Source organism: Ornithorhynchus anatinus, chromosome 17 (assembly GCF_004115215.2).
Source record: "Ornithorhynchus anatinus isolate Pmale09 chromosome 17, mOrnAna1.pri.v4, whole genome shotgun sequence".
NCBI classification, from domain to species: Eukaryota; Metazoa; Chordata; class Mammalia; order Monotremata; family Ornithorhynchidae; genus Ornithorhynchus; species Ornithorhynchus anatinus.
Window position 1 is genome coordinate 10,354,893 of NC_041744.1, and position 20,244 is coordinate 10,375,136.

At 47.6% G+C, this 20,244-nt stretch overlaps 1 protein-coding gene across 5 annotated transcripts in view; it reads left to right on the forward strand.

Annotated features, from left to right (window-relative positions):
- NF1 (neurofibromin 1) overlaps positions 1-5,697 on the forward strand; it is a 184,711-nt gene extending 179,014 nt beyond the window's left edge. For 3 of the 5 annotated variants that reach the window (XM_039914576.1, XM_039914575.1, XM_039914574.1), the window contains exon 61: positions 1,865-5,697. In XM_039914576.1, the coding sequence (XP_039770510.1) occupies positions 1,865-2,007 (143 nt within the window). In that variant the 3' untranslated portion in view covers positions 2,008-5,697. The remainder of the gene's footprint in view (positions 1-1,864) is intronic. The other 2 variants (XM_029082634.2, XM_029082637.2) reach the window with 1 other exon arrangement.
- Positions 5,698-20,244: the final 14,547 nt, after the last annotated feature.

Consider the following 20,244-nt stretch of genomic DNA (forward strand, 5'->3'; position numbering starts at 1 on the left):
TTGTCCTCTCCTCCCCTTCTCCTGGCCCCCAAATCCTCTGCAGCAACAGAGCCTACCTGGGCCGAGCTGTCCCAGCTGCGACCAGAAAGCACCCGTCCTGGGGCCCAGCTGAGGTATTCACGCACACGGCGGCTGTGCTCAGAAAGGCATATCGGGGCCAGGGGGACTTCTCACCGGGTGCTAATTGGTCGTGCTGGAGACACGCTCCAGTGTCGTCGTACCCAGGGCAACAGGCCCATGGGGGAGGGTGGTCTTAGCCGGCTCTGGTGCTCTGGTGCCAGGTCCAACTCTTACACAAGACCCAGGAGATTTTTTATTAGAGCAAGTTGGGGCTGAATCATGCCCGTGGCTTTTGTTTTGAGTGTTCCTGGCCCAACCCGTGTCCTGAATTCCCAAGAGTTCTAGCCATTGCCACACCGCGTCTGGTTTTGTCTAAAAAACAAAGCAATAAGCCAAAATTCAGCAGAATAAAGGCTAACCTGGAGAGGAGGAAGGAAGAAACTTCAGAATGGGAAATCCTAGATGAATTCTTCCCTGTCACCCTGGGGGCTTCCCAGACATTGGTATACATCCTGAATCCCGACTTCCAAGACTCCTCTCTGGTTTCCTCCTTCTCGGTGTCCTTTTACCACCCCAAGCCTTGAGGATGGAAGAGGGCAAAGTGAGTCCCTAATTGAGTTGGTTTTTTTTTGGCTACCAGTGTAGCAGAACCACTGGTGAATTGTGCATCGGGGATGGTGCATCTTGGTGGGAAGACAGCCAGTACCAGCCTGGCAACTGATCTGGCCACCAATTTAGATTTGTAATTGTTATTTCGACATCTGAGTCTCTCAATCCAGTTTTCAAATACATGTACAAACTCTCCAAACTCTGAGGGTTCTATTTATCTTCATCTCTCTGGAAAACTGGTGGGCATGCATTTCTCACAAATATTGCTCAAGATATATCATTGTTTGGAAAACGGGTGCCCTTGTGCCTATTAATAAGGTATCTGGGGAGTAAAACAGATGGCAAGATGCGGTATTCCAGGCAGTTTGTTTCTTAAACTCGTAGATTTTCTTTTGTGTAGGTGTAGTGGATGGTTAACTTATATCCATACCTGAGCTAGGTAGTGAGTGGACTTCAATCTGTGTATTCTCTGCATTTACCTCTTAAATGAACTTGCAGTCAGTCTATGCTCATTGATTTTACCAAGGTGGTATATATGATAACCTGTTAAGTTAGGAAGTTGAGAGATGTGAAGTAGTGGAAAGCTGTGGTCTTTGGGATTGAAACTTCCCACGTGGGAGAACCTCAAGCAAGACACTGATGGGCATACCTTCTCCAAATGAAAAGTGAGATCATTATTATCCATCAGAAACCCCCAGGTGTCCAGAAAGTGGTTTATCTGACATAGTAACGTCAAAAAACTTACCTAGTTTTCCGTTGAAAACGTTGGCTTCTGCTTGAGTTCAGCCCACCATGTCTTGGGAGATGATGGTCTGTGAGGGGATGTGAATAGCTGTAGTTAACTGGAATCAGATGCCTGCTGGAAGTCCTTGGTAAGATTTGTGTTGAGTCTGCAACGGGAATTCCATTCCCTGATGGCCAGCCTTAAAGCCTGCCTGCTTCTAGCTTCCCCCCCGCCCTATTTCTTGTTTTCTTTCCCCTGCGCTGTTTTGGGCCATTAAACCTTTGCTGAAAGGAATTCGAGGTGTCCTTCAGAGCACCTTTGAATATTTCCCCCGCTGTCGTCACCAGTGCCGTCTTTTGGCTAAGTGGGAGGAACTGCAGGAACGTGGGCACCTCCCCTAAAAGCGAGCAAGGCCATCGCAAAGTTCCCCCCAGGTCGAAGTAACCCCGGGTGCCTTTTGTTTCCCTCCAGGCATTGACAAGGAGAATGTGGAGCTCTCTCCGACCACTGGCCACTCCAACAGTGGGAGGACACGCCACGGCTCCGCAAGCCAAGTGCAAAAGCAGCGAAGTGCCGGCAGTTTCAAACGTCACAGTATCAAGAAGATCGTGTGAAGCTTTTTTCCTCTTCTCTCCTTCCCCTCGCACCCCCCCCCACCTTTTTTTTTTCTTTCGGAAAACAGACTTAACCTAATGTGGGCTTCTCACTAGTGACCACTCCCACCACCACCGCCAGTCGTGATGCTGCACTTTTCCCATTTCCATTCAGTCAGCCATGTTGCCAGACGATCAACTCCTGAAAGCATTGCCCAGATTGAATGTCCCCATTTCTTCTTCGATTCCACCGTCCTTCCCTCCCTCCACACAGCCGTTAGCGTCAGCCTGTTGGTTTAAGCCAGTGTTTCTGAACAACTCCAGTGAGCAGTTGGAAGACTAGGAAACTTGGAAAAGGATCATTTAAATGAGGGGAGAGGCTAGGGTTTTTTGACCAGTTCTCTTGAGGTTTGAAAGCCATTTGTCGTACAGTTCTACCTTGCTTCTGTCCTTTGCCTTGTCTTCTAAAGAAAAGTGATAGTCTTATTTGCACACTTTTCAAGTTAGTGGCTTTCTGGAAGAAATGGCATTGTGATCCCACTTTACTTGGGTCTGATTCTTAATCAAGGACTTTTTTCCCACCATCCAAAGGCGAAAAAACCCCAGGCATTGTCCCTCGACGGCATGTCACGCTGTAAGCCAAACCAGAAGAGGTACTTTGAAGAAGACTGTGCATTTTGTTGTATGTTCTTGAGAAAATATCTCTTGGGCTTTAGCAATAATTACAAGAGGGAGAAGTGTTCTCGCACATATCTTTCCATTCCCCAACTCTAAACTCGACCTACCAGGACCGAATAGAAGACTTAGTGGAATGCACGCTGGGGTGGGCTGGTTCTGGTATTTTTTTCCCCAGTTATTCCTCTGTTAAACTCTGAATTCGTGAACACAGTTATGCTGTGAATTCAGGCCAGTCAAAGCCGAGCATGCCTACGTGTTTCTACCTATCCCTTACTCTTCTCCTTCCTCCTGCTTAATGCCCTGTCTCAAATTCTCGTCTACAAGTAATTCCAGGCAGGATAGCCTGTGAAGTTGGAGGTGGAAATCACCAAAAGGGAATTCTCATATACGCTGGCATTTAATTAAGGAAATTTCAATCTTCCCTCCCAACGAGCATTTGCTCTTGAGCGAAGTGAAAATGGTACGAGATTTATTTTGGGGGGGGGGGGGTAGATTAACTGACACTCCTGCTTTTCCTTTACTGAAATGCAGTCTCAGACGATGTATGCAGTGCAATTTATGTAAGCGATTTTCATGGTAAGTTGTGCTGTGGAATTGTAGTTCGAATTCGGGGAAAAAACAAACAAAACCCAGCAGGGGGTGTGTGGAGTTGATGCTAAATCGAAACTGCGTCCATTCACTGTGAAAGCCCGGTCAACCTGCAGTAGTGAAGTAGCAAGACGTGGCGAAGAGGTGCTGCTCTACCCAAGGAGTGGAAGGTGGCCGTGCCCCAGCCGTGCCCCAGCTCTGCCGGACGGTTAGCAAACTGCCCCGAGAGACTCGGCGTTGACTGGGGGTAATTTGAAATCCACGGACCTGACAGCTGAGGGTTCAACTTTAGGGCTACGGTTACGTTTGCTGCAAAAGGTATCGTCAGCTTCCTAGCACCGGGTCCCTGTCGCATGTACGGACTTTAAACACTTCATGAAAGGCTCTGAAGGAAAGAAATCTCGTTTAGCAGTTTATTTTTCATTTGGTTTTTTGGTTGGTTTTCTTCCTCTAGTGCTCTTTCATTAGTGGCTTTTAGTGAATCCAATTCCACAGCTAAGTTAATAGAGAATGGTACAAGTAGGTGTTCAGATTTTAATAATATAGCACATAATCCACATTTACTCACACAGTAACAGCGTAATAAGTTGATGTAAATAAAAAATTGCCTTTATTGTATTCTGAAAATAACAATTTTTTTTATTTGTTTACAGTCCTGGAAAAACTATGAACACAAACTTAATATGCAAATAGTTTGCCAAAATAAGAGAAGACGTAGTGTTAGTAGTTATATTGAAGTAGATAGCGTGGGAAAATATTTGACGACTTGTGCAATTTCACCAAACTTTTTAAAATGGGAAATCCTTGATCCTATAGAAGCTGCAGTAGAAATGTAATAATTCAGAGGGCCTAACCCGATGAAGGCGCTAGCTAGGAGCATTTAGAACTGGATTTTGGAAGAGACCAGTGACCCGTGGCCAGGTACTGAACTATCGTGTGTGTGCTCTCTTGGTTCTCCCACCCAGCTGGTTAGGTGCTAGTCCAGATCAATCAGTGTAAGACTTTGATGATTTTCATTCAGGCTCATTTTAGGTAGTTTTTTCTAAGAGTTTGGTATCTGAGGATGAACATTAGGATGCTCTTTAATTCTTCCTTCAAAAGAGAATTTGAACAATTTGTTATGCTCATTTATGCTAGAGAGATTGTTAGCTTTTTAATCCATTTGACTTGTGTCTCCCCCCCGGCCATCCCATGCCAATTTTCTAAGGCACTGATCCCCTGACTTTGATTTAAGGATTCATTCCCCTCAGCGTTCTGTCATGTCATGTGATAAATGTGGCACAGATCAGAAGCGAAGTGCACCAAAGTTTAGGTGATTGACGAGTGTTTATCTTAGGAAATTGAAAACCGATTTAGATGCAGAATGTCTCCAATCGCATAACCGTGCCGGACAACTGAGGAAAACTAAGAATTTCCAGGTGACTAAAATGAATGCTGTGTAAGTTTGGCCACGAAATGGAACTTTCTCACAAATCTTCTTCCCTGAACAAATTAAAGCATTTTTTTCAGACCTGGTACTTGAAATCTATTGTTTGCCTATTTGAATCTTAGAGCATGTTACTCGTTGTGCATTACCCAAGTCAAGATGTATAAAATCCCCCCAAAAAATCATTTATAATTTCCCTTGTTTTCCTTTTTGAGAGGGAAGGGAGGCTAACTCAGTTATATTGTAATAGTGCATAACCTATTAAACCAATGGCTCAACTCATTTGCATGCACTTATTTTCAGTAAAAGAGAAATATTTTGTTAGGTTTTGGGAACTGAGCTTTTGGGAAAAGTTGCCATTGCTCTACCCCTAACTGATCGGTAGGTTCTTAGGGCTTTCCGTTCTAGAGTTTCATTTTATTTTTAATTTTTTACTTTTCCAGATGTATTGAAGCATGTCTTATTAAAAATATTATGCAACAGACTTACCACCGAAAGGTCACTCAGTGTCAGCCACATGATTTTTTTTTAATGCAGTATATTCACCTGTAAATAGTTTTTGTGTAAAATTTGACAGAAAAGTATATTTACTACACTGTAAATACATGTGATGATATATTGTATTATTTTGCTTTTTTGTAAAGCAGTTAGTTGCTGTACATGGATAACATACAAATTTGATTATTCTCGTGTTAGTATTGTTAACTTCTCTCTCCTTCCCGCCACCGCGTTGTCATTTAAAGAAATGCTGTGTACTATAAACTTACATGGTGTATGATAACTTCCTCTTCTTTCCATCTCGGCCTAAACTTTGACAATGTTTCCTTATCTACAATCCTGTTAAAACTGTAAGCGAACGTTACGCCAGCAGGAGAAATACTGCCGAAAAAAGCCAGAATTGGTCATTGTAGGTAAGACTGTAGAAGTCACGGTCTCAAATCATTGTTGTTCTCCACCCCGTTACCTTCCTCATGTATGTACTTCCCCTTTTTTGGAAGTAAATTGTAAATTCAACTTACTCTAAGAGCTGCAGAGTTATTTTGTCACTTTGTCGATCAGTTAATGGTTTTTATTGAGCGCTTACTTGTACAGAGCGCCGTACTAAATGCGTCAATGAGGGTGATGTGCTGTTGGGTCTGATTTTATTTGGCGGTGGCCAGTGTTCATTCGTCGCCTTAAGGAGGGGATACATCTGCCACTTAGGGGGATACAGTGACTAACTCTTTCCCAACCCTTCCTCTCCCTCTTCCCCACCGCCCCCATCTCGGACCTTACTATGTACAGACATTTTCTAGGAGGTGAAAGTAGACTCGATCACTGAGATGCTTTGAACCGTCTTGGGTGGTCCTGATGAAACAGGAGGAGGGGCTGCAAGCGTTGAAGAAATCTGTCTCCATTTGCCTCACAGAGTATAGATAGTCTCTAGAGAATATGCATGTGGTCAAGTGAAACAGTCTTTTCTCCTTAAAGAAAGTGCTTTATGGAAGGAAGGCGACGAATGAACGCTGGCCACCGCCAAATAAAATCAGACCCAACAGCACATCACCCGTAGGCTTGGCCATACCATCCTGTAAATTCTAAGGCTCTTGGGCGAGGTCTGCGGCCTAGTGGATCCAAAAAAGTCCAGATTAGGTCTGGGAACACCCCCTCTGGAGCTCTAAAGCAATTCCTGCTGAAAACTTCAGCTAATATTTCTTCCTCCAGTTTTCCCGAGGGAGGTGAACACTCCCAGTTGGGAAGTTGGGATTTGTGAAAATTCTTATGAGACAGAATCTTCACCTCATATTTTTCCTCCAGTTCTCCAGAGGGAAGTGAACATTTCATTTGGGAAGCTGGGATACATGAAAATTCCCAGGAACGTCTGTAGAGTAGAAGCGATAATGCCTGTATCTCCATTCTCCTAGACTGTGAGTCATTTCACAGGTACCTATGGCGGGAAGGAGGTGACGTATTTTTGTGCTCCCCTAACACTTACTATAGTGCTCTGCACAGCGTAGATGCTCAATAAATACCATTGATTGATTAAGCAAAACCTGGATAAGAACCTTTACCCAGGATCCATTCCCAAAAAGCCTTCCTTTTGATATGCTAATTTATTTTCCTGTAGTTTTGACACCTGCCTGCTGCATCAGAAAAGGTTAGCATTAGCTGGAGTATTTAGGCTTTGCTATTTTTGGGGCATTAAATCTCAGTTAGTAATGACTTGGTAACATCTAATTGCAGAATTGTAATTCTATCTTGTATCTACCCCAACTCTTAGTACAGCTTGGCACATAGCAGTTAACAAATACCACATTTAACATTAGTGTTGTTATTTTTTTTATCATCATCATCATTATTCTTGAGGAGCAGCGTGGCTCAGTGGAAAGAGCACGGGTTTAGGAGTCAGAGGTCATGGGTTCTAATTCCGGCTCCGCCACCTGTCAGCTGTGTGACTTTGGACAAGTCACTTTACTTCTCAGTGCCTCAGTGACCTCATCTGTAAAATGGGGATTAAGACTGTGAGCCTCACATGGGACAACCTGATTACTCTGTATCTACCCCAGTGCTTAGAACAGCTCTCTGCACATAGTAAGCACTTAACAAATACCAACATTGTTATTATTATTATTATTATTATTATTAAGGGCAGGGAGAGTTCCCAAACATAGCGTATTCTCTAGTGTTCTGTGTAGTGACCCATGGCTCCTCGGGGACTGATGGGACCAACAGAGATGTCTGATGGCGACTCTCCCTCCCTCTAGTTTTGTGTACCTTCCATACCATTTGGGTTCTTTCTCGAGAGGCTTGGGAAGGGGGATGAGAGGCTAGAGAGAGGGAAAACTTAGGAAATAGAAACTGCGAGAGTGTCAGTGATAACATTTTACCTTTAGAAATTACTTGAAAAGGCTACACGGTTGACAGAGGCATTCCGCTGAAGCAGCACGGCCTAGCAGATAGAACACGGCCCTGGGAGAAGGACCTGGGTTCTGATCCCGGCTCTGCCATTGTCTGCTGTGTGACCTTCGGCAAGTCATTTCACTTCTCTGTGCTTCAATTACCTCATCTGTCAAATGGGGATTAAAACCGTGAGTCTCGTGTGGGACAGGCATCTACCCCACTTTATTGCCATTGTTCTTGTCTGTCCTTCTCCCCCGATTAGACCGTGAGCCCGTCAAACGGCAGGGACTGTCTCTTTCTGTTGCCGATTTGTTCATTCCAAGCGCTTAGTACAGTGCTCTGCACATAGTAAGCGCTCAATAAATACTATTGAATACCCCAGTGCTCAGAACAGTCCTCAACATACAGTAAGCACTTAACGTAGTCCATGGTTCATTCATTCATTCCCAAGTGCTTAGCACAGTGCACCGCACACGATAGGCATTCGGTAAATACCGCCACCGTTCCATGCCACCGGAACGGGTGGTTTTCCTCAGGTCCAACGTCGCGGCCTTAATAGCGGGAGACGGAACAGGTGGCTTTCCTTAGGTCAAACATTGCGACCTTAATAGCAGGTGAGGTGACACCAGCCTATATAGGAAGTCCGGGTTTGTTGATCTGGGGGGAAATAGAAGGTCTTTCAGCAAGACTGTAGCCTCATCGGATGCTGAGGTGGATCAAGCCAGAGTGAGGGTGTTAAAGTTCAGAGCCTGGGGGTGAAATGGACAGGCAGCCCTTAGTCTCTCTGGCAGGTGCTTGAATGACTCAGCCTCTTCTCCACAGAAAGGAGCACAACGGCAGTTGGGCCGCTTTTTGGACACTACAGAGAGATCGGGAGCCAAGGAGAAGGGCAGTTTTACGGCAGGAGTTGGGTAAGGAATGACTGAGTGGGTGGTTTCCTCATCCCTGTGTGGGAGGGGAGAGAGGATGCCTTGGAGCTGTAAAAACGGTAAGGCAATCGTGGTCGTATAGCGCCCCCTATTGATCAGTGGGGGGTGGGAAGGAGGGAGGGAGGCAGGAGATTCCTCATTCAATAGTATTTATTGAGCGCTTACTAGGTGCAGAGCACTGTACTAAGCGCTTGGAATGTACAAATCGGTAACAGATACAGTCCCTGCCCTTTGACGGGCTTATTGTGCTGCACACCACAATTCCGCCACAATCTTTCACCGCGTCTCTTGGCTAGAGCACTGTTCGGGGGCTAGGGAACATTCATTTTACAGCTGCGTGACCTTAGGCAAGTCACTTCGCTTCTCCGTGCCTCCGTGTCCTCATCCGTAGAATGTGACATCTGCGAATGTGATTGTTAAACGCTTACTATGTGCCAAGCGCTCTTCTAAGCACCGGGGTAGGTACAAGCTAATCAGTTTGGACACAGTCGCTTGCTGACCCTCCTCCTGTTTCATCGGGACCACCCAGGATGGTTCAAATAACAATAATAATAATGTTCGATTTGTTAAGCGCTTACTATGTGCAGAGCATAATAATAAATAATGTTGGTATTTGTTAAGCGCTTACTATGTGCAGAGCACTGTTCTAAGCGCTGGGGTAAACACAGGGGAATCAGGTTGTCCCACGTGGGGCTCACAGTCTTCATCCCCATTTTACAGATGAGGGAACTGAGGCACAGAGAAGTTAAGTGACTTGCCCACAGTCACACAGCTGACAAGTGGCAGAGCTGGGATTCGAACTCATGAGCCCTGACTCCAAAGCCCGTGCTCTTTCCACTGCGCCACGCTGCACATACATATACCCAAATACATTCATATACACACATATAGTAACACACATATAAACACACACACTTAGAGCACTGTTCTAAGCGCTGGGGGAGATGCAGGGTGATCGAGTTGTCCCACAGGAGGCTCACAGTCTTCATCCCCATTTTCCAGAGGAGGTCGCTGCGGCACAGAGAAGTACAGAAGCAGCGTAGCTCAGTGGAAAGAGCCCGGGCTTGGGAGTCATCAGAGGTCATGGGTTCGAATCCCGGCTCTGCCACTTGTCAGCTGGGTGACTCTGGGCAAGTCACTTAAATTCTCTGTGCCTCAGTTACTTCATCTGTAAAATGGGGATGAAGACTGTGAGCCTCACGTGGGACAATCTGATTACCCTGTATCTACCCCAGCGCTTAGAACAGTGCTCTGCACATAGTAAGCACTTAACAAATACCAACATTAAAGTGACTTGCCCACAGTCACACAACTGACAAGTGGCAGAGCTGGGATTCAAATCCATGACCTCTGGCTCCCAAGCCCGGGCTCTTTCCACTGAGCCACGCCGCTTCAGGCATCTCAGTGACCAAGTCTAACATCTGTGAGCCCCGTGTGGGACGGGGAATGTCCAGCCCAAATTGCTTGTATCCATTCCAGCGCTTAGTATGGTGCCTGGCACACAGTAAGCACTTAACAAATACCACTAATATTATTATTATTCACCCAACGACACAAGCCCTGGGGTAGATATAAGCTCATCAGGGTGGACACGTTCCCTATCCCGCATGAGGCTCACAGTATTAATCCCCATTTTCCAGATGAGATAACTGAGACCCAGGGAAGTTAAGTGACTTGCCCATGGTTGCGCAGCAGACAAGGAGCAGAGCCAGGATGGGAATCCAGGTGGTTCTGACTCCCAGTGTTCTATCAACTAGGCCACGTTGCTTCCTTAAAGCGGGGTTTAAGTTCCTTGTGGGCAGGGAATGTGCCAGCTCTGCTATATTGTACTCTCCCCAGCACAGTGCTCTGCACAAGGTAAGCGCTCAGTAAATAGGGTGGTTGATTTGGTTAAATCATAATGCCTGCATTCTAAGAGAACTAGCTATTACTGCATTTTGCAATCAGTTTTCAATCAATTTATTGAATGCTTACTGTGTGCAGAGCACTGTACTAAGCCCATGGGAGAGTACAATATAACAATGTAATAGACACATGCCCTGTCCAAAACAAGCCTGAGTTTGCCCACTAGAGTGTACGACCCAAGGGAGTCACCGAGGGAATCGGGGGGAGTCACATCTTTCTGGGGCAAACGCAGGACCGATGGTCCTAGCCAGATCATCGGGGCGAGGATTTATTTTCCGAGACCCGGCCTGCAGAATTGGAGCTGGAAGCCAGAAGTTGCGGACTCCCAAGGCTGGAAAATCAGCACTGCCGCTCTCCGGTAACGGGGGGGCCTCGGGAGGGGTGAGGGTGGAGGCGTCCAAGAGGGCTGACTTCATTGGACTTAATTGCAGTGTGCTTTTCTGCATGACTTCCCAGGAGCTAACACCAACTTCCTGCTCAACTGTGGGTTTAGCTCAAAGTGAAGGGAGGCTTTGAGGCTTACTGAGTAAAGGAGATTAGTTGGGTTCTGCTGAATCGGGTCAAGGATCATGGTCGAAAGCCACTGTGTGTTCTGTCTCTGGCCAGGTCCGTCACTCCCCGCTAGGCAATTCCTTCCCATGTTTCTTCGCTCTGCATTGACCTCTGGGGCAAAACTGGAAGATGCAGAGCTCCTGGTGAAGCATCCTAACCTCTTTGGTCGTGTGGGACGGATTTTTCTTGGGCTCCGGAGAAATGGATCAGGGAAGAGCCACGGAGAGGCTTTTCCTTTGCTTTTCTATTCTCTGACGCTAGAGAGTGACCGTGAACTCAGAGTAAAGTGCTTCGTAAAAATCCAGTGACAGTTAATGGTTTGACCTGGGGAGCGGGATCTCAACGGAGCACCTTTCCGGGGCTCCTGGGAGGACGTAGCCCTCCCTGCCCCAGTGTGCAATTAATGAGAGCCATGAAGGAGGGGGAGGCCCAAGGTTATAGAACCTCAAAATTCAGGATCAAGAGCCTTGCCAGTGAGCCAAAAAAAATAAATATCCCACCCCTGTAGAACCAAACTGATGCTTACCCTTGAGAAGTAGCATGGCCTAGTGAATAGAGCACGGGTCTGGGGGGTCTAAAGAACCTGGATTCTAATCCGAGCTCTGCTGCTTGTCAGCTATATGACCTTGGACAAGTCACTTCTCGGTGCCTCAGTTCCCTCATCTGTGAAATGGGGATTAAGACTGAACCACATGTGAGACAGGGACCGTGTCCAAACTGATTAACTTGAACCTACCCCAGTGCTCAGAATCGTGCTTGGCACATAGTTAGCACTTAACAAATACCAGCATTATTATTACCCAGGCCAGTGGCAGACCCGAATTAAGAGCGGGAACGGAGGGAGTCCAGCACTTCATGGTGCTGGGCTGCCCCTGCCTTCACCCTTCTGTATAATTCCTGGTTTGGGGGTTGTAGAGGAAATGGTATCTATTGAGCACCTATTGAGTGCGTGGCTCTGTACCAAGCGCTTGAGAATGGTATAATGAAATGATAAAGTACATTCCCCGTCCCTAAAAGAGCTCACTCTCTTAAACGAGGAAGACGGGCAAAAAAAAATAGTAGAATCACAATAAATAGATTGAACGCTCGACTGCAACAAGTGCAGACACCAAGTGCCTATACCAATTCATAAATGCCACAAGTGGAAGATGGGGTGATTCGGGTCATGCCAAGTCCCAGGATGGAGAATTTATCGAGTGCTTTTCATTTTCCTAAGCGCTTTCATTTTAATTATCCTCCCGGCATCCCTATGGGAGGGAAGAGCAGACATTATATTTCTCATTTACTAAAGTGGAAACTGAGGTAGAGGGGTTAAGAGACTGGTCCAAGGTCGCTCGGCAGGTCAGCGGCAGAGCCTGCAACTCAAATCAGGGTGTCTGGATTTCCTGACCCGAGCTGTTTTCCGTTAGCCCACCCTGCCTCTCAGAGGATGTGAGGTCAATTTGTGTGCGGCTCATGTCCCTGTGGAAATGAGCCCCGAGGGGACTCGCCACGCTCGTGGGATGTGGGAACCCGGTGAAATCGGCCAAACCTGAACCGGTTGATGCTTTCATTCCTCCGGGGGCTCCTGGAGAACCAAATGGGAGCTGGGAAGAGCGGCCCTGATTTGTTCAGCAAAGGGGGAGACCCCTTGGAGACTTGAAATAAGATTTGAACTTGGCTCCCTTTCAGAGCGTGACAGAGAGCTGGCTGCAGACAAGGAGGGGGGGAAGGGCTGGAGAGGCCCTCAGAGTTACTGGGGTCACATCTGGCCGAGAAGCCGAGATCTGGGATCTCCCTGTTGTCGAGATGAGGCGACAGCCTCAAACTCAGCCTTCCACCCCATCTCCTTCCTCTGCCCCCTCCTTTTCCCTTCAAGATTTTAACTCGGGACCAGCGAGAAGGGCCCTGCAGCCAGAGAGCCCATCCGGATGCCCCTCCTTTCATCACATATGCAGGAAATAGGCTCCGTGGGGAAAGGATCATTCTTCTGCCGACTGGCGGAGGGAGGTTTGATTTGAATTGCCCATAAGCTGGTCTGAGTCCTGCTCTCGCTGCTGCTTCTGTTGGCAGGCATGCCCAGGTCTGAGAACCGGTGCATGAAAAGACACGAAGAGACAGAGGCCTCGGCCGCTGGTAATTCGAGACTGCGTCAGTTCAGTCAGTCATTCGGATTTACTGAGCGCTTACTGTCTGCGGAAAGAACACAGGCCTGGGACTCAGAGGACCTGCGTTCTAATCCCGGCTCTGCCAACTGCTCTGACAGTTGCTTTGCCAATTGCTTGCTGGGTGACCACAACTTCTCTGTGCCTCAGTTTCCTCAAGTGTAAAACAGGGATTCAACACCCGTTCTCCCTCCTACTTTAGACTATGAGCCCCATGCGGGACAGAGACTGTGTCCGAATTGATTTACACCTACTCCAGCGCTTAGAACAGTGTGTAACTCATAATAAGCGGTTAACAAGCCCCATAAAGCAAGGAAGCAAGCACTGTAGTCAGCGCTTGGGAGAGTACGATATAGCAGGAAAACAGACACATTCCCTGCCCACAACGAGTTTACAGCCTAGTGGTAGTTAAGGTGGGCACCCCGAAACCTTGGCCCCACGTTAGCGGGAGTGGGCAAGTACCCTAAAAGATATAAATAAACTAGCCAGCCACAGAAAACACTTGACCCTGGTTTCCATCTGCATTCCGCATCCTCCTGGCTGTTGGCTGGGGAAAGTGGTGTAATAAAGGGCATACTAGCAGTCGGGCCCCTAATCAATCAATTAATCATATTTATTGAGCATTTACTCTGTGCAGAGTATTGTACTAAGCACTTCATTCAATGGTATTTATTAAATGCTTACTGTGTGCACAGCACTCTACTAAGTGCTTGGGAGAATACAATATAACAGAGTTGGTAGACGTATTCCCTGCCCGTAACCAGCTTACGTTCTAGAGGGAGAAACAGACATTAAGATAAATAAATGAATTAAATGAGGGATATGTAATGCTGTGGGGCTGAAGGAAGGTCCTAACTGCTTTCCTGAATTAGGAAGTTGCCCCTTCCCCAGACAGGAGCCAGGAAGCTGCTGGGCCACTAGTATAAAATGTTCGTTTTAAAACCAGAAGTGTGAGTCCACCTGGGCACTGAACACAGGGCACACAGTTCCAATCAATGGTATTTATTGAGCACTTATTCTTTGCAGAGCCCCGTACTGAGCATGTTTGAGAATGCACCTGAGTAAGTAGACACAATCCCTGTCCTCAATAATAAAAATAATTGTGGTATTTGTTAAGCACTTACTCTGGGCCAAACTCTGGGTTGGATACAAGACAATCAGGTCGGACCCAATCCCTGTCCCACGTGAGGCTCCCAGTCTAAGTAGGAGGGAGGACCGAGTATTGAATCCCCACTTTACAGATGAGAAACTGAGGCCCAGAGAGGTTGTGACTTAACCAAGGTCACACAGCCGGTAAGTGGAGAACAGGGATTGGAACCCAGCTCCTCTGACTCTCAGGCCCGTGCTCGTTCCACTAGGCCACGCTATCCCCCAAGAAGCTGACCATCTAGTGGGGCAGGTGGACATTTGAAGAGGGAGGCTCTTTTGTCAAACCTTTCCCTTCGGACTCATCAAACAGGGATATTGAGAGTTTACCATGTGCAGAACACTCAACTAAGCACTTTGGAGAGTATAGCATTTACTCCCAGCTCTGCCACTTGTCTGCTATGTGGCCTTGGACAAACCACTTCCTTTCTCTGTGACTCAGTTAACTCATCTGTAAAATGGGGATAAGAACCCCACGTGGAACAGGGACTGGGTCCAACCTGATTTGCCTGTGTCCACCCCAGCGCTTCGTGCCTGGCGCATACTAAGTGCTGAACAAATACCATAATTTTTTATTATTATTATTATTATTCCACTGAGGAGCCTTCACAGCCTGAGGAGAGAGCTGCTGCCCCATCGCTGAGACGGGAAGAGCGAGGCCGCTCCGCTCCCAGAGTCACCACAGCTCTCCGAGAGGGGCTAGGGCAAGGAACGGATCGGTGGACCGGCCTCTCTGAGACCCTCCCACCTTCCCTGCTGCTGCCGTTGAGCTCTTGCCGGGAGGATCAGGGGTAACAGAGCCGACACTGGCTGGATTCAGTCGCCGGAGCCAACGCCGGAAGTTGGACCCGCAGCGGTCAAGCTTATCACGGTGCAGCCACGAGCAGCAGCCTCTCGTGGGAATCGCCATTTGAACTAGGCAGGAGTCTGTCCTGGAGCCGGGCCCCGGCTCCCCTGAAGCTAACAGTCCCAGGGTAAGGAGCGGAATTGGGCCCGCCCTGATTGTCTTGGATCCACCTCAGTCCTTGGCCCACAGTTAAGTGCTTAATAAAATATCACATTTATTTGCTAGGAAACGTGTCTTGCTTTGGTTGTACTCTCCCAAGTGCTAAGTACTCAATAAGTGCTCATTAAATACCACTGATTGATTCATTACTGATGGCATAGTCCCAGCAGGCATTCCCTAATTTCCGGCTGTTCCCTTCCCTGACCCCAGTGAGCTATGGCTCAGATTTCTTGGAGGGGAGGAGGAGAATACAAATCGATACATACTACTGAATGAGTGAATGACAGCATTCTCTCCTCCCTCCATCCCTCCCTCTCTCTTTCTCTCTCTCTCCCTCTCCACAGTGCCTGGAATATAGCACCTTTTTTATGGCTTTTGTTAAGCACTTGCTATCTGCTAGGCAGTGTTTTAAGCACTGGGGTGGATAGAGGAAAATCGAGTTGGACACAGTCCCTGCCCCACATGGGACTTAATCCCCATTTTATAGAAGAGGGAATTGAGGCACAAAGAAATGAAGTGACTTTCCCAGGGTCACACAGCAGACAAGTGGTGGAGGTGGGATTAGAACCCAGAGGGATAGGTTTGACTTGAGATGATGCTGGTCCGAGTCGGAAATTAAGAAGTGCCCTTCTGTTCTTGAAACTAGTCTAGTCGTGGCAAATCCCGGCTCTGCCACTTGTCAGCTGTGTGACTGTGGGCAAGTCACTTTGCTTCTCTGTGCCTCAGTTACCTCATCTGTAAAATGGGGATTAACTGTGAGCCTCACGTGGGACAACCTCATTACCCTGTATCTACCCCAGTCCTTAGAACAGTGATCTGCACATAGTAAGCGCTTAACAAATACCAACATTATTATTCTCATTAATAAATTATAAACCCGAAACTAGAACCCCACAGCCCCTGTCTTCCAGAAGACACCTTCCAACCCTGATCAGAGGGCCATGCCAGGGAGTTGTCACAGGGGACTCAGAAGAGTCCCCGCAACCCTGAATGAATGACCTTGATTTTGTCAGATTGGTGGGGCAGAGGTCACTGTAGACCTGCAGCCACCCAAAATCTAAAACCATAAAAAAGTGAACAGGAATTCCCTGAGGTGGATCCGGGGTCTCTTTTTACTCTTGGAGCCCCTTGGAGGACCGGATCTGTGGCTCATCTGATTAGCTTGTCTCTAGTGTTTAGCAGGATGCTAGGCAGATAGAAAGTGCTCAACAAATAAATACCCCAGCTATTATGATGATGATGCACCCCAGTTGTGATTCCCACTTAATAATAATATTTGTTGAGCGCTTACTCTGCGCCAAACTGGGGTGGATATAAGCAAATCGGGTTGGATGCAGTCCCTGTCCCACCTGGGGCTCACAGTCTCAATCCCCATTTTACAGATGAGGTCACTGAGACCCAGCGGCTTACCCGAGGTCACACAGCAGACAAGTGGTAGAGCTGGGATTAGAACCCACGACCTTCTGACACTGAGGCTCTTTGTCCCACAGAGTCATTCTCCGGCACCCAACCTGCATTCATGTTCTTCTTCCCACTGGAATGCCTTTCCTCATCTCCACCATCACCATGCTCCTCCCTCTGTCCAAAAGGTGTCAGGCACACCTCTTCCTGGAGGTCTTCCCAGTTTACCCCATCCAATCATTTTGGTTTCAGCCAACTCCTCCCCCAAAACAAGCATACACACACACACCTGCCTGCACGGCCTCCCCCCCCCAACCCCGGCCTTCATTTACCTCTCAATTCCAGGCTTCTTGTCCTTGCCTTTATCTCTCTTCATTATTTTATACCTCTGGTTCATTTTCTGAAAGCACGGCAGCTGCAGGAGCCCCCTCTAGACTGTACGCCCATTGTGGGTAGGGCTATTGTCTCTTGATTGCTGCATTGTAATAATAACAATAATAATGGTATTTGTTAAGCGCTTACTATGTGCCAAGGACTGTTCTAAACACTGGAGTAGATACAAGGTAATAATAATAATGTTGGTATTTGTTAAGCGCTTACTATGTGCAGAACACTCTTCTAAGCGCTGGGGTAGATACGGGGTAATCAGGTTGTCCCACGTGAGGCTCACAGTCTTAATCCCCATTTTACAGATGTGGTAACTGAGGCACAGAGAAGTTAAGTGACTTGCCCAAAGTCACACAGCTGAGAAGTGGCAGAGCAGGGATTCGAACCCATGACCTCTGACTCCGTCAGGTTGTCCCGCATGGGGCTCACAGTTTTCATCCCCATTTTTCAGATGAGGTCACTGAGGCCCAGAGAAGTGAAGTGACTTGCATAAAATCACAAAGCTGACAAGTGGCGGAGGAGGGATTAGAACTCATGACCTCTGATTTCCAAACCCATGCTCTTTCCACTAAACTACGCACCCAGCCATCACTCCACAAATACGTTTGAATGAATAATAATAACAATAATGGTATTTGTTAAGCACTTACTATGTGCCAAGCACTGTCCTAAGCGCTGAGGTAGATCTGAGGTAATCACATTGTCCCTCGTGGGGCTCATAGTCTTCATTGAGAAGCAGCGTGGCTCAGTGGAAAGAGCCTGGGCTTTGGAGTCAGAGCTCATGAGTTCGAATCTCAGCTCTGCCACCTGTCAGCTGTGTGACTGTGGGCAAGTCACTTGACTTCTCTGTGCCTCAGTTACCTCATCTGTAAAATGAGGATGAAGACTGTGAGCCCCACGTGGGACAACCTGATTCCCCTGTGTCTACCCCAGTGCTTAGAACAGTGCTCTGCACATTGTAAGCACTTAACAAATACCAACATTATTATCCCCATTTTCCAGGTGAGGAAATTGAGGCCCAGAGAAGGGAAGTGGCTTGCTGAAGGTCACACAGCACAGACAAGTGGCGGGGGCGGGATTAGAACCCATGACCTCGGACTCCCAAGCCTGCGCTCTTTCCACTAAACCACGCTGCTGCGCACCCAGTTAGTGCTCAATAAATAATAATATTTATTGCTATATAACTTATGTGCCAAGCACTCTTATAAGCGCTCAGGCTAGAGACAAAGTAATCAGGTCGTCCCACGTGGGGCTCACAGTCTTCATCCCCATTTTCCAGATGAGGGAACTGAGGCCCAGGAAATAATAATAATTATGGTATCTGTTAAGCAATGTGCCAAGCACTGGGCTAGAGACAAGGTAATCAGGTTGTCCCACACGGGGCTCCCACTCTTAATCAGTGTGGCTCAGTGAGAAGCAGCGTGGCTCAGTTAAAAGAGCACGGGCTTTGGAGTCAGAGGTCATGGGTTTGAATCCCAGCTCTGCCACTCGTCAGCTGTGTGACTGTGGGCAAGTCACTTAACTTCTCTGTGCCTCAGTTACCTCATCTGTAAAATGGGAATTAAGACTGTGAGCCCCACGTAGGACAACCTGATTCCCCTGTGTCTACCCCAGCGCTTAGAACAGTGCTTGGCACATAGTAAGCGCTTAACAAATACCAACATCATCATCATCATCATTAATCCCCATTTTCCAGATGAGGGAACTGAGGTCCAGAGAATAATAATAATAATGATGGTATTTTTTAAGTGCTTAGTATGTGCCAAGCACTGTTAAAAGTGCTGGGCTAGAGACAAGGTCATCAGGTTGTCCCACACGGGGCTCCCACTCTTAATCCCCCTTTTCCAGATGAGGAAACTGAGGCCCAGAGAAGAAGAAGAATAATAATGATGGTATTTGTTAAGCCATGTGCCAAACACTGTTCTAAGCGCTGGGCTAGAGACAAGGTCATCAGGTTATCCCACACGGGGCTCGCAGTCTTAATCCCCCTTTTCCAGATGAGGGAACTGAGGCCCAGAGAATAATAATAATCATGATGGTATTTGTTGAGCACCGCCTATGTGCCAAGCACTGTACTAAGCACTGGGGGGAGGATACCAGGTGAGGAGGTGGTCCCCCGTGGGGCTCCCGCTCTTCATCGGGAAGACTGCTTAAGAGAAGCAGCGTGGCTCAGTGGAAAAAGCCCGGGCTGGGGAGTCGGAGGTCATGGGTTCGAATCCTGTCTTCACCACTTGTCAGCCGGGTGACTTTGGGCTAGTCACTTCACTTCTCTGAGCCTCAGTTCCTGGCTCAGTGGGAAGAGCCCCTGCTTGAGAGTCAGAGGTCATGGGTTCGAATCCCAGCTCTGCCACTTGTCAGCTGTGTGACTGTGGGCAAGTCACTTCACTTCTCTGGGCCTCAGTTCCCTCATCTATAAAATGGGGATGAAGACTGTGAGCCCCATGTGGGACGACCTGATTCCCTGTGTCTAGTGTGGCTCAGTGGAAGGAGCCCGGGCTTGGGAGTCAGAGGTCATAAGTTCGAATCTCGGCTCTGCCACTTGTCAGCTGTGTGACTGTGGGCAAGTCACTTCACTTCTCTGGGCCTCAGTTCCCTCATCTGTAAAATGGGGATGAAGCCTGTGAGCCTCACGTGGGACAATCTGATTACCCTGTATCTTCCTCCAGTGCTTAGAACATTGCTTGGCACATAGTAAGCGCTTAACAAATACCAACATTATTATTATCACCCCAGCGCTTAGAACAGTCCTCTGCACATAGTAAGTGCTTAAAAAATACCAACATTATTAAAATGGGGATGAAGACTGGGAGCCCCACGTGGGACCACCAGAGAAGCAGCATGGCTCAGTGGAAAGAGCAGGGGCTTAGGAGTCAGAGGTCAAGGGTTCTAATCCCAGCTCTGCCGCTTGTCAGCTGTGTGACTTGGGGCAAGTCACTTCACTTCTCTGGGCCTCAGTTCCCTCATCTGTAAAATGGGGATGAAGACTGGGAGCCTCACGTGGGACAACCTGATGACCCTGTATCTCCCCCAGTGCTTAGAACAGTGCTCGGCACACAGTAGGCGCTTAACAAATACCAACATTATCATTACCACCTGATCACCTTCTATCCCCCCCAGCGCTCAGAACAGTGCTCGGCACATAGTAAGCGCTTAACAAACACCAACATTATTATTATCCCTCCCAGCGCTTAGCACAGTGGTCTGCACATAGTAAGC